General features: G+C 35.8%; 1 protein-coding gene across 2 annotated transcripts; it reads left to right on the top strand.

Annotated features, from left to right (window-relative positions):
* The first annotated feature begins 94 nt into the window (after nucleotides 1–94).
* On the top strand, nucleotides 95–7,137 carry VIP (vasoactive intestinal peptide). 2 transcript variants are annotated; one of them, XM_084515541.1, is made up of 7 exons: nucleotides 97–391; nucleotides 789–910; nucleotides 2,494–2,634; nucleotides 3,014–3,118; nucleotides 4,440–4,559; nucleotides 5,242–5,356; nucleotides 6,849–7,137. In XM_084515541.1, exons 2-7 carry the CDS (start codon nucleotides 798–800, stop codon nucleotides 6,855–6,857), a joined length of 603 nt encoding a protein of 200 aa, XP_084371667.1. In that variant the 5' UTR covers nucleotides 97–391; nucleotides 789–797; the 3' UTR covers nucleotides 6,858–7,137. The 2 variants fall into 2 exon arrangements, with proteins under 2 accessions (XP_084371668.1, XP_084371667.1); XM_084515542.1 differs by lacking the exon at nucleotides 3,014–3,118 and having other exon boundaries at nucleotides 95–391.
* The last annotated feature ends 7,368 nt before the right edge of the window (nucleotides 7,138–14,505 follow it).

The raw sequence follows: 14,505 nt of genomic DNA on the forward strand, positions 1-14,505 counted from the left end.
TCAAATAATGGAAGGGGGGGGAGGGGGGGGAATTAGGGGGGAGACAGGGTGCGCGTCTGCTCATGAATTAAATATAAGTCTCCGACTGTCCTGAACAAAGCGACCGTCCCCTTGGGAAGGGTGACGTCTCCCCAGTAACGTGATTGCTTCTTCGGAAGCAGAAACGTGTAAACGCTATAAAACGCGGCGGCGCGGCGGGCAGCTCAGATCGTGCGGCGGGACGGAGCTCTCCTCTCCTCTCCTCTTCTCCTCCTGCTCGTCCTCCGCCGCCGTCCCCTGCAGCCTCTCAGCCCGACAGCGGGGCAGGGCGCAGGTCGTCGTCCCCAGCAGACCAGCGCAGCGCAGCGCCCCTTGCCCGCTCAGCCAGCCCCACCGACGGACTCGCGGCTCCGTGAGTAACTTTCCCTCCACCGCAGCGGCAACTTCCCAGCTGGTGAGGAGGGTGGCCCCGGCCTCAGTCTCCTTCTGCCCTCCCGGTCCGTTAGGGAAGCAGCGGAGAGCGGCTCTGACCGCCCTGGGTAGCCGGGCGTAGCCTTAAATATATATGGGTAGCCTTAAACATCTATGGTGTGTATATACACGGTGTATATACGCCATATATATTTAAGGTTTCAACCTCTACGTCCCGAGAACCTCTGCCCTCCGCAGCTTTGGGGTCTTCTTCCTCTCCCTTCCCCTCTGGCATCTCCCCCGCCCCGTCGACGCCGCTGCTGGCAGCATCCCTCTCCCCTCGGGGACCCCGCGCAGTGCGGAGCGGTGCGGTGACGGCTGCGCTCTTCCCTCCGCAGGTGGCGGCCATGGAGCACCGCGGCGCCTCCCCACTCCTCCTCGCCCTCGCCCTCCTCAGCGCTCTCTGCTGGCGGGCAAGGGCGCTGCCCCCCCGGGGGGCCGCTTTCCCGGCCGTGCCGCGGTAAGGACCGGGGATGGCTGGGGGCTGCTCTGCTTGCTCGGGGATGGGACCCCGAGAGGTCACCTGGGGCGTGCTCGGAGCTGAGGCTTTGGTAAAACATGGCAAAGGAAGCCCGGTCTTGCCTGGTCTTTAAAAACCCCCCGAGGCACGCACGCATCCTCAGAGGCACCGTTGGCAATGCCGCCCCATGAGCCGAATAGCGGTGACCGCTGTACTAGTGAAAGGCTAAAGGATATAGGCTAAAACGTGTTCATGGGAACAGTGGGTGCCCAGCAAAATACTCTGCTTTTCTTGTGGGAAAGCCCCTTCATTTCCACAGGTCTGCTAAGTGGATAGGTGAACTGCTGTCTTTTTTCTTTTCAAAAGCACAGACATCCATAGGAAAAAACAAAAAAAGAAAAAAAAAAAGACATTAAAAAATCCCAAATCATGAATGAGGGGACATGGTCTGCACGGATCAATATGTAGGTTTTGTACCACTACATGTTTTGAATTGCTGAAGTTTTTATTAGTTATCTAACGAAATTAAATCAGGTGTTATAAAGAGTTTCTACATGTGGGTTGGAGGATCATAAAGTGTGAAAACAATGTAGAAAATGCAGTACAGTGATTTATTTCCAAGACTTGAGTTTGTTTTACACATAAAAACTTTTTATTATTATTATTATTATATTTTTTTTTTTTAAACCAGAGAGATCTTACATGCCTCAAATATGTAAGTCATATTAATAGCTATAATAACTGTAAGCTCATGAGGAAATTAATCTTTTTCAGTTTTCACATGTGCTTTTTTTCGCATCATCACACACAAGGGCTTACCATAGGAATAGTAGACTTGTGGCTGCCACAGAACACAACAGCAGATAGACCAAGCATCTGATGCCAAACTACTGCTAGTCAGTCAGGTTGTCCTCGATAAGAAACAGCAGTCTAAACAAATGGGAAAAAATGTAAATGTAAATCAGTTTATACAGAGCACTTGCAGTGATACATTTGAAAGGGTTGTGAACAGTTTTTAACTTGCAACTAGTAAATTAATTTAAACAGAGGAGAATAAAAAAGTATTAGAGTTACATGACTTCACTTCATATTTGGTTTGAAGTTTGAAGAGGGTGTGTTTGTCTTCCTATAGAGGAAACCTAAGAACTGTTTCATATGCACTTCAGTGATTAAGTCTTAATTGGAAGGTAAGTACCTTACGGGAACTCTTTTCACTTTGCATGGGCAGAGGTAGGCAATTTCATTCCTTGTTCATATAAAATATAGGTGTTATGAAAAGTGTTTGCCACTTGAGCTGGAATTGCCATACATTATGCACTGTTCACTGGAACTAATTGTGTGCAATGACAACATATTTCTCAAATGCACACATTACAGAGAAAGGAGATCTGTTATGCTAGTTACTTTATCACTGAGCATGGATTAAACCTGAAAGTGATTTTTGAAAGTGATCCAGACTATTTTAAACTGCCTTACAGATTAAAGAAGTAGGTGCATTTTACCACAAAACAGAATGCTAAGTTACAGTGAAACGCTGCATATCCTCAATCAACTGCACTTCATGTGGTTTTCTTCTCCAACAGATTGGGAAACAGAATGCCATTTGATGCAGCCAGTGAACCTGACCGTGCCCATGGGTCTTTAAAGTCTGAATCAGACATTTTGCAGAACACACTACCTGAAAATGAGAAATTCTATTTTGATCTGTCCAGAATTATTGATAGGTGAGTTTCTTTATTGTCATAAATGCAAATGTTGATGCATTGCTTGAATTATGCCAAAAAATCTGTCATATTTTTCAAACAGATATAGGAAAGGAAGAATCAATTATTGAAAAAAGAACACGCACCCTCTGTTGAATATTTGTAGCAGTAGAAATGTATGAAGAAATGTTGATGGCATTGCCTTTCTGGCATGATGAGTTCATACACTTCCCAGAAAGGGTATACATATTGTGAAAATCTGGAAGTTGTTTTATGAAACTAGCTTAATTTAATATGTACAAGAGATAACTTAAGGAAAGTGGTATATTTACAAAATGAACATTATCAAAATGATATAAACCCAGGTTGTATTGTAGAGTTTATTTATTGTCCATTTCAGAAATGCAAGGCATGCTGATGGAATTTTCACCAGTGTCTACAGCCATCTTTTGGCTAAACTTGCTGTGAAGAGATATCTGCATTCGCTTATTAGAAAACGAGTTAGGTGAGGTGACACTTGCATTAGGTAGAGTTTTTTCCTAGCTGGCTTCATTGGCAATTTTTCACCCTTCTGTACCTAAGTTCTCATTTTTGCAATTTAGAGGTAATGAAAGGGCAATTGATATAATAATGGGGGAGTCAAAAATCCTATATGATAACTTAGTGGGTTTTGTTACTGAATGCATACATTGCTATTTATTTCTGATACAGCTGTGAGGGATATAGCATGTAACAACAGGGGGATATTCAATGAAATTAAGAAACAACTGGTTTACATTGACAACAAAAAGGGATGATCTTTTTGCTACTGTAGAAACTATTGCCAGAGCACTTTGGGAGTTCTGCATTGTAGAAGGACTCAAAAAAGAATGAGGCAAATCTGTAGACAAGGGGTCTGGACGCAATTTTAAAGCACGGAGTTCATGAACGAATGGTCTCAGGGTGCTGAGAAGGATCACTCTGTACTTCTCTTTCTTTCAATACCCCTAGGCAGCAGCTATTGGGTACTCTTGGGAACAGAATAATAAGATACTTTGGTCTGACCCAATATGACAGTTCCTATTAGTAACTACTTACTGCTTAAAAGCAGAGTGAAAATTAGGTCCTCCATTTTGACCTATTTATGTCAATTCTGCCTTTGTTCCAGAACTTATAGGGCCAGTTTCTCTTATGCTATAACATAGATCACTGATATCAGAACACCCTGAGGTGTCCCAAAACCACACATGAAAAATATACCTTCAAGTTTGGATTTCACAAATTGTGTTTTGTCTTCTGATACTTCCTTAAAACAGACATTTGCAACTATATATGTAATGTTACGCTCTCCCTTTCCTCAGAGGCAGGTTCCGTCCTCACTGAGTTAAACGTGAACAGAGACCTGTCCTTTTAAGAGGTTACTTCACGTTGGTATTGGACTAAAATGTATTTAAGCAAATGAAAGGGAACAGAATAAATTCTTTTTTTTTATTATTATTATTATTATTATTATTTATTTTAAAAAAAGAGTGGTGGGGGCTATGAGAACACATAGGACAAAACTGTAAAATTCTTGCACAGCCACTTGATCCTGCAGACTTCCTGTGACAGGAGCTCTGGAAGTCATTGAGAATTGAGAAATCAGTCCTTGATATTATGATACAAATAAAGCAATGACTTTTCAAGAGCAGAAAGATCCAAAGTCGTAGCTGTAAATGAAAGCTGAAATGAAAATTAGATTTTATTTAGCTCGACATTGTAAAGTTTATTTTATTTATTTAATAGTATCTTCTTTTAAACTGTTATTGTCTATTAATTTTTCCTTCACGATTGTTGTATGTTGCCAGTTCCCAGGACAGTCCTGTCAAACGCCACTCTGATGCTGTTTTCACTGACAACTACAGCCGCTTTCGGAAGCAAATGGCTGTGAAGAAATACTTAAACTCAGTTTTAACCGGAAAAAGAAGGTACTACAATAAAGAAAATTTATTTTTTTCCATAACAGTGTAGGACTAAACATAAAAGATTTATGGCCACTTATATATACATATGGAAAAAAGACAAATGACAATGAACAGTAATGACTTTTTAACATAGTTTATAACATGACTTTCAAATACAGACAGCATTTTCTTCCATTCTGAAACAGAAGCTACAATCAGATTAGAGTAAAAGAATGAAGAGGAGATAGCATCTAGTAATCTTAAAAAGCTTCTGACATATTCTTAAATTGATTTTATGTGTAAAAAACAAAAACAAAAACAAAAACAAACTTTTAAGGAAGAAATCAGAGCTATGACACATGAACAACTTTTTTTTTTTTTTTTTCTTTTTTAAGGAAGAAACACTATTTGATGAAAATCTATCTTTAAGTAAATATAAAAAATTTAGAAGACCCCAAAAGATCATATGTCCTTAGGTGATAAATGCCAGTATGTTTTTTAGGGCTTATTCTCTTGTATATTCACTCAGACAAACTCTTCTAAATATCTTGTCTTTTCACCTGATTCAAATGTGCTATTTCATGTTATTCATAACATTTCTGTATAAGTTTAACAAAATGTACAATAGATAAAGTTAGTACAAGGCTTTGCTTCTTTTTTGCTTTTTCTTCTGAAGGTAATAAAACTTGTTTTTGATCCACAACAGCCAGGAAGAGCTAAACCCCTCTAAACTTCGTGATGAAGCAGAAATTCTTGAACCTTCCTTTTCAGAAAACTATGATGATGTTTCTGTAGATGAGCTGCTGAGCCACCTCCCCCTGGTACGTCCAGATTTTCTTTCCTTATGCTATTAGCTAACTTTACCCATGAAGTGAGATCAGTCATACATGAAATGTGGCACATCCGAAAAGCAGAAAAATCCATGTTCCATAAAATGCTACTTCTTTCTATAGGGATTGTGTGTGAATATAATAATCATTTTACTAAGAATAATTAAAATATCCCATGATTGCTGTTATTGAAAGTTCCTGGTTAAATGGCACTGTTAATAATGTACCTAACTCACTTGGGTGTTTCAACCTTTATGCACTGTGGCATAAAATCAGAATTGACTCATTTTTAATTACAAAGATTATTATTTCTTCAGAGAACATATTCAGTGATACATCTTTTAATTAAAAAAAAAAAAAAAAAAAAAAAAAAAAAAAAAAACCTACCCATTTTGTTTAACATCATCTACCTCATTAAAAGTTGCCTCTAGAACTAAGAGAATCAGCAATGTGAACCCTAAGTGTTAAGAAAGTTCTTGGCTCCCATCTGAAATGTGCTGTAGATGGATCATCAGGCAGGCAAATATTGCAGTTATTGTTTTCCTTTTAGCTGTTATTATTTTTCAAAGCTCATTCACAAACATTTATTTCATTTACTTATGCGTAAATCCTTTTACATCACAGCACTTGCAGGGACATAAAATTGAAAGGGTAATGTAAAAACTTATCAGGCTTGTTATTCCTAAAAGTGTGTTAAGAAATTGTTAATAGTTTTGCTGTTGTTGTTTTTGTGTGTTATTTTTTACCATTCAGCTGTGTCAGAGCTACAGGTAAGGTGAAAACTATAATTCTGAAGATAATATTTTCAAGGAAATAAAAACCAATTTTCTCCAAACTGTTATTTACTTCAGAGAATGAAAGAAAATTTTCTTTTATTTTCCGTAAATTTGGCTATTCCTCTAAAGGTCCCAAATATTAGAAAGGACAATAACGGCTTATGCTTGAAGGAACAGAATTATTTCTATTTGATGGGATTCAGAAAATATTATTTCTGGATAATGTTATTCAAAAAATATCTGCTTCTGGATTATGCAGTGGTTTGATTCACTTAGAAATATTTTTGGTCCTTTTTTATTGACTGTACTGCTGATTCAGATCTCCCTATATATAAAAAGTTTACTTAATATTGTCTGTTATTGGTCATTTTATCATGGTGCCCAGTTCTTGACAGAGTGTGTATCAAGCAGCCTGAATTCTATCTGTCTGAAGGATGCAGATATTTTCAAAGTGAGCTGTTCAGCACTGTAGGACAATGTGCAGTAACAATTTTACAATAAAACTTCAAACTTTATTCTTGGTTCTACAACCTTGTCTGCCAGTTGTAATGACCATCAAGCTCCTGTGAAGAGTACCTTCTCAGTCCTAAACACAGTAGCTGTTTTTTACCATTGTTAATTTTTGTCTCCTGTCTGCTTTTATATACCTCATGATGCAATTGCTTACCAAAATGATTTCTCAAGCATATTTTTCCTTTGCATTTCAGGACCTCTGAAAGACACCTGATAAAGTCTACAACAAGAACACGTTACTTTTGAGTTCTACATAGTATTTCAAAGAGATGACTTTAGTCATCAAGCCAGAACAAATATGTTGTGAAGTGAAAGTTGTGATATATTTGTTTCTTATGTAATAAAAGTTGATATTTACATTGTAAATACTATTCTAGAGTTCTCTACTGAAAGCTGTACATATGGATGCCAGTTAAACTCATGAAAAGTCTGTGAGTCCATATGCTGTAAATCCTTTACTTCAATAAATTCATTTGAAAAAGAGCGCACAGATGAAAAGAGCCCATCATTACTACTTAATTGGCTTATTTTAGGTGTGGTACAAAGTCAGATAAGACTTTATGATAAGATGGATACCTGTGCAGACAGCTTCATAAACAAGTGTGAAAATGTGAGAAAAAGAATGTGTGGTCTAAAACTACATTATAAAAAATTCTGAATTTTATTACTGAACAAAAAAGTATGTTTTTTAACAGCAGCTTGTCAATCAGATAAAATGAAAAAAATATTACAAATTATTTGACCTTTGACAGCATCTTTCCTTTTTACTCACATTTTTAATAGTTCACAACATACAATTTATATTAGGACCAGAAATGTATCCCATGTTTTTAGTGATGTTTAGAATGCAATACTTTGGAACTGCCAAAGCATACAAAGAAAAAAGCTGTCCCTTTTCTTGTTTGATGTCTAAAGTCACTGGTTATTCTACATTTGGTTGTATGTAGTTTTGATGATGAAATTATTCCGTATATATAAAAAAAATCTGAAGAAACTTTACTATTTTTTCAGAATGAATGTAACTTACAAAATATGCAGACAATAAATCATTTTATTATCATGGCAAACTTATTGGTTTGAATTAGTGCTATAGTTATCTGAAAGGGTAGAGGTCCCAGTTAGTTCTGTCTCTACTATATTAGTAGAGGAAGATATTTATACACTGAGGTATGCTATAAATATTGTTTTGTTAAATTAAAAACACTAAGCAAGTAAACTACATAGAACCATATCTTAGTAAGAAACTGGAAATTTGAGGCTGATTCACAGTTGATATGAATCAGAATTCAGTTGTATTTTGTAAAGATTCTAGATTTAAGTAGTTGGATCATTTCCTAAAGAATTATATACTTCCTGCAGTATGTAAAGCTGCATACACAAGTTATGAAATGCATATTCATTTATGATACTAGAGTTCCTATGAACACCATCTCATATCCTAAAACGAGAAAAAAATTGAAGTAAAAAAAAAAATCAGACCTACCTACAAAGTTCAATGTGGACTTTCAAGTATATTTATATATCACCCATGTGGAACACAGTGGTCAAAATGTTTTACAAGTTTCACTTAGAAGTTTACTGTTCTTATTTAAAAGGAAGCTTCATACATGATAAAATTTTAAATTTATGGGGACTAGTTCTCATAAATTTGCAGCCTTCTGGTTTACATATTTTTATTTTTTTTTTTTGAATATTGGCATAAATATATCAAGAGAAAACAAGTTTGCACATATCAGATATTATTATTGCTGTTTCCACCTACTGTGGGCTGAACTAATTTTATTTTAAACCAGTGAATGGTTCTCAAAAGTTAGACATACAATTTTAAAGCCTTGTCTTGAAAACTGGTCTTCTACTGGTTGTCTACTTTCACTTCCTATCTCATTATGAAAATTTGAGTGGAAAATTGCCTTTGAAGATACTTGAATCACACTAATAGATGGATGGTGTAGTAGTATTTAACTGAGAATTTTCTTTGGTGTAGTTTGAACTTTATTAGGATTTCTGTGTTAACATGTATTTTAAAATCTTAATGACAAAAAAAAAAAAAAAAAAGATTGAAAGAAAAACTGTACATTGTCTTCATACACAGAGCTTTTTGTTTAAATACATGTAATATTAAGATCTCCTCCAATACTTTAAATGGACTTGATGGACTTGAGGGATTAATGAAAATTTCTTCTACAACTGAAAATCTAAGACAAAATTTCTGTTTAAAAATATGAAAATGGGTAGCTTGGGTCCTAAGCATAAATATGACTTCATGCATATGGTATTTCTTTTGGGAAAAGGTGTGTGTATGCAGGAACACTTTACTTGCTTGCCCTTACTTCCCACTGGAGGTTTTTCATTAGGTTTGTGACTGACAGAGAAGGCTGACATTTCCTTGGATACATCAAACAGGATGGGCGGCCTCCTGCCTCTCCTGCTGGCTTAGGCAACCGCAATATTTTCAGCTTTTCTCCATTCTGCATTGGAACAGTCACATCACTTGCCAGATTGACAAGCTGGTTTAGGATTAGAAGTAGAAAAATAGATACTGCTTGTTTACATCAGCCTTTAAAAAAGCTTGAAAAATAATTTGATGTGTCTTCTACTTCTGAAGTAAACAAAGAGGGATTTTTTTCTTCAGTTTTATACACAGGTATATGCAGGCTACTTATTAGGAAAAAACTTTCCCTCAAATCATAAGTATTTTCATTAACAATTGTTCAAAATATTAAATACATATCTATAAGTAAAAATATGAAATAAATACAAATATCATTTTCAAAAATTAAGCCGAAAGTTGCATTATTCTAGCATGGGGAAAAAAAAAAAAAAGTTTATCTTATCAAAATTTTATGGTGAGAATATAATATGGTGAGAATAATGTCCTCCATGGTTTGGGTAAAAAAATGGGGAATGTTTCAACAATGAAGGAAAAAAAAAAAAAAAAAAAAGAATAGAAAAGATCTTGTCCTCTCCCACTGAGTGTATTATTTGATCATAGATGCAGTTTTGTACAGGATAGTATGAAGATATTTGTGCATGAGTTTGGTGCTTAAGATACATTTTCAGAACTGGTCTAGACATTTAAAAACCTTATTTCACATTTGCTTTCAGTGAGGTGACAGCTTCTAGGAAACTAAGTTGCTTCCAAACACAGGATATATCTTTTTTATTATTATTTTTTTTAATGTTGATCCTACTGTTTTATAGCTGTCAAGTTAGAAATTTGTTCCTGTACAGCCTCTTTTTGGCATGGGTGCAAAGCAGAATTGAAGCTAGAAATGGTCATTTTCTCCTGTTATTAGATTACTGGATCAGTGAAAACTTATCTATTTAGGAAATGTAAACAACAGTTTTTTTTTTTGTTGTTGTTTGTTTGTTTGTTTTTTTGCCAATGGCATATAAAATAGACAGGCTAGTCTGTGGGTAGGACAAAGACAAAATTTTTTCTGGTTGTGCTTGTTAAATTACCTGTTAGTGTTGGTGTCTTACCTGTTAGTGTTGGTGTCTTACCAAACATGCGTCAGGCACATCAACTTTTCATAGAGGAGAAATCAGCTGCATGGAGTCTGGATGGTTCCTAGCTGTTTGCTTATTTCATATACTACTGAGTTGTTTTTTACTTGAAGTGTTCACAAGTATGTTTAACAGATGCCTTATTGCCATTTGCTGGTATTCTAACACAGCTCTTTATTATTGTCTTTCAGCCGCCCCCCCCCTTCCCTTAATCACAGTCAGAACATCTGCACACAGCTTTAAGTAAGCAATTCTGCCTCTTATTAGGGAGTATAGAAAGAAAACTGCTATATTTTAGGAAGATTCTTCATGACAAAGCTGGGGGTATACCATTTATGCAAAAGAATGAATCTTGTTTAAAAGGTTTGAAAAATTCTAGATTTGGTGCTGGTGATTCCAATCTTGGCTGGTGATTTCTTTGAGAGCAGTACCTCAGAGTCTGCTTACAAAGCTTAAGGGCAAAGTATACAGGTTCCAGAAGGTAGGTACTTTCTTCTTGATAAATGAGCCATGTAAAAATGAGAAAAAAGACATAGTAGGTATTGAAATATCACAGACAATATAGAAGCTGTCTCTTCAAAAAAGTAAATATTAAACCAAGTTCATATATGGCTTTTTGTTTCATGTAGATATAAGATTCTTGCTTTAAGAATAAAGAGAGTCAGCTTTTGCTGTCAGAGGACCTAGATCACCCAAGTCCATTCATTAACCTAAACTACACCAGGAACACAGTTTAGTTGTTTGTCTCATCCTTCTGCTATTTCTGATTCTAGTGTCTGTACTTGTTGGGAACTTCATTCCAATCAATGCCTGGATGTTTGACAAACCATTTATTACTATCCTAACATCCTCATCGTAAGAGTACCATTACTCTTCTCAGAGAGTTTTATTCCTTGATGAATTTATAGACTGCGTTCACCTACCAGCCTTTGCTTTGTTAGGCTAAAGAAACACAGTCCACCTAGTCTCATCTTGCAAGTGGCTCTGTATTTCCCAGAGTCCCATGGCTGGAGTTCAACACTCCTAAAATACAGTTTTACAGATGCAGCTTCACTTTTAAAGTTATCTTTAAAGTGACTTTGAATGTCACTTTTCTATTGATGTGACCAGCAATTTTGAGGGCCTCTCCTGAGGGCTGCAGAAGAGTTGATTTTTCAGACTGAGGAATTTTTGTTGCTTCTCAAACACTTCCAGGTTTCCAAATGCAATCACCAATGGTGTGAAATATGACAGCTTTTCTGGGACAGGCAGAAGGAGAAACACTCAATCCAATCTAAAATGCTTGTAAAGTAAAACTGGATTCTTAAACAGACAGATTCCCAAGATGTTAGATGGTTCCACCTAGATCTCTGAATGCATCTTTTTATGTGGAAATGGCCTACATTTTGATTTCACTTTTTTTTTTTTTTTTTTTTTTTTTTTTTTTTTTAAATCCTGCAGCCTCAGGAGGCAAAGAATGCAACCCTTATGCTGCCATTTCATCATCCGCAGTAGGGGCAGCTGCCCAAGGGCAGGAGCACCCATGGCCCTTTGCTGGCTTTTGCCAACCTAAGGAAGGAGAAACAGGGAGATGTCAATTCACAGCAAAACCCTGTGAGGTTATCAAGGAGACTAATACAGAGAGAGCACTATGTCCTTTGACTTGTTCTGTGAGTAATGAGTGGTATAGGTGACACACTGGCCTCTCACCAGTGTTAATGCTTCAAAAGGAAGGAGAGCCATGAAAGCACTCACTTGTGTGTTTATGTCATGTGTATAAAAATATTATGCTAAAGTTCAGTGCTAGTGATGACGAGGGGCTGAGGGTCTCCTTTTATCCATAGCTAAAGGGATTACTACAGGGATTACCTTATGTATTATTAGTCTGCTGCTGTGCAGGAATAAAGAAATCCATCTGGGTGGACTACTTGGGCCATCGCTCTTTGATTTATGATTCATTCTTCGTTCAGTACAGGTGAGAATACAAATGCTTAATGTGCCCTTCTTTCATAGAGAAGTGGTTTGACTCTGTAAAGATCAAATTTAATGGGCATTGAAGGTTCTCAAACTTTCAGGCTCTATTTGAATGTATTTTCCCAAAGAATGGCTAATTCAAAATTTCATTTCCCCAGCCTTAGCACAGTTGAATAGCTTTTGCACGTTTGTGACATTCTGAAGTGGAATGGAATAATATGGAGTTAATTAGGTTGCTTTTCAATGACGGAACAAACAGAACTTCACCTGGTAAAAACAGAATGACATTTCAGTAGGACTTTTGCTTGGCTATTTGTTTAAAATATGTTTGCAGGATATAATTAATAAATAAGTACATGGGCAATAGACAAGTTACCTTTGTAATAAGGAGTAATCCACATAAATGTGCTCTTTTACATTCCTAATTACATTGTTGCTTAACAGTTCTCTAAAGGAAATCTATCAGAATTTTGGTTTCAAAAACATGGTGTTTTATACTAATATTATGTTTGGTGAATGATATGCTTTAATGTAAAAACAGCATGCTACATAATTACAATGCATACAGATTATCAAATTATTTTCTAATAATAAGTAAAAAAGCATTGAAGGAGAAGGTCTTCTGCCCTAGCTTTACTCTCCATTGCTGCAAAGGTCAGCCACAGTGGAAAAGATTTCAAGGACCTCTACACTGGCTTCAAAGCAGATTTAGTCTGCAGTAATCTAGGTTGTTGGATTGCAATTTTTAAGAGCTCCTTTTTTAGAGGATTTTAACTCAATTTTTAGAGGAGCTTCATGAGGTTTTGGAACTACAGTCTTCCAAATTCAGCCCATGTGAAGCCCGTATCGAAGCTTCAAAGCTTATAAAGATATATAAAGATATAAAGATATAAAGATATATATGTATATATACTTAGCTTGCTCTGCACTGGTTGAGAACTTCTTTACATTCAGGAATCTCCCTCAGTGCCTATTATTATTTTAGGCTTCTTTGTATTAATGGACTTTGAAAGGAATTTAAAAGAGTATCTCATTGCAATTTATCTGAATAAAATCACACTACAGTAGCTGGAAGAAAATATGTGAGGAATATTATTCATTGTGGGAGAATCTGCTGTTGAAGAAAAAGAGTAATCCAAGTCCTTAAAAAAAAAAAAAAAGTTAATTAATTTAAGAATTTTTTATTATTGCTTTTTAAATTATATCTTCTATTGTGGATTTTTACAACTGTATTGATTAAAGAATTTCATTTTTAAGTAAATTATATGAATATTAAGTTACAAGGATAGCTTGTCTAGATGTCATTTACCCTTAGCTGTCTGCAGCTTTGATAAAAACTTGAACTGGAACAAACTGAATGATTTTTCACAAGAAAACAACATAAAAAGAAATAAAGGTAAACAGGAAAATAGCTTATGCTTGATTTATACTTGCTAGTGGCATAACATTTTAAAATAAATTGTTTAAACACATACACATTTACTTAGATTTCTTAAAGCTGGTTGCTCTGAAACCCAGAAAAAATATTTTACTATTTTTATTTTATTTTATTTTATTTTATTTTATTTTATTTTATTTTATTTTATTTTATTTTATTTTATTTTATTTTTTTCCTTTGTTAGTATTGACTGCGAGCAAACAAGAACTACAAAACAGCTTTATTTGCTTAGGAGATGATTTATTTAATTACTAAGTCACCCATCTCCAGTCTAAACAATATTTGGTGAATGTGTTGCAAACAAAGTACTTTCCATATACATCATTTTCTTTCTACTTTAATGAAGGACCATGCATTTCCATGACCTCTGAATTATTGTAGCAGGCACGTTTAAAAACTGCATTCACAGACTGTCAAGGGCATGTGATACTTCTCTGATGATTCTAAGTTCATTGTTTTCAATAGCTTATTAAAATGTAGGTAGCTGACAACACAGGGTATATGCAGTGTTTCCTTCTTCCCATCTTCTGCATTAAGCACATATTCAAGAATAAGGAAGCAGGAGGAAGAAGGGAAACTTCTACATTCCCCCCTCTACATTCCCCTGTAGCATAAAAAGCTAGAAACAAAATTAACTGAGATTATTCTCAGAGAGAAGCTTTGAGTCAGCAACCTGTTATTATAACTTTTTTTTTTTTTTTTTTTTTTTTTTTTTTTTTTTTCACCCCAATCATTCCTTTATCTGCTGGGAAAGAAAATTCCACTTTTATCTTTCTAATTTGACTTATTTCTTTCTACTATATGGCCAAATTTGACTGTGATGCCAACAGGCACACTCTGTTTTTCTTTTTCTTTTCATTTTTATCATGCATAGCCCATAGCTGTTGCAGCTATTTTTACCTTTGACATACGTCAAGGCAAGACACAATCTGAGAACTTGTAATGAACACCAT

The sequence above is a fragment of the Aythya ferina genome (assembly GCF_964211825.1).
Source record: "Aythya ferina genome assembly, chromosome: 3".
NCBI lineage: Eukaryota > Metazoa > Chordata > Aves > Anseriformes > Anatidae > Aythya > Aythya ferina.

What these genes read in the sequence shown, in the direction of transcription:
- VIP (XM_084515541.1), top strand. Translation starts at nt 798, where the DNA reads ATGGAGCACCGCGGCGCCTCCCCACTCCTCCTCGCCCTCGCCCTCCTC. An exon ending in CTGTCCAGAATTATTGATAG is followed by an intron (nt 2,635 to 3,013) that starts GTGAGTTTCTTT and finishes TGTCCATTTCAG; the next exon opens with AAATGCAAGGCATGCTGATG. An exon ending in GTTTTAACCGGAAAAAGAAG is followed by an intron (nt 4,560 to 5,241) that starts GTACTACAATAA and finishes GATCCACAACAG; the next exon opens with CCAGGAAGAGCTAAACCCCT.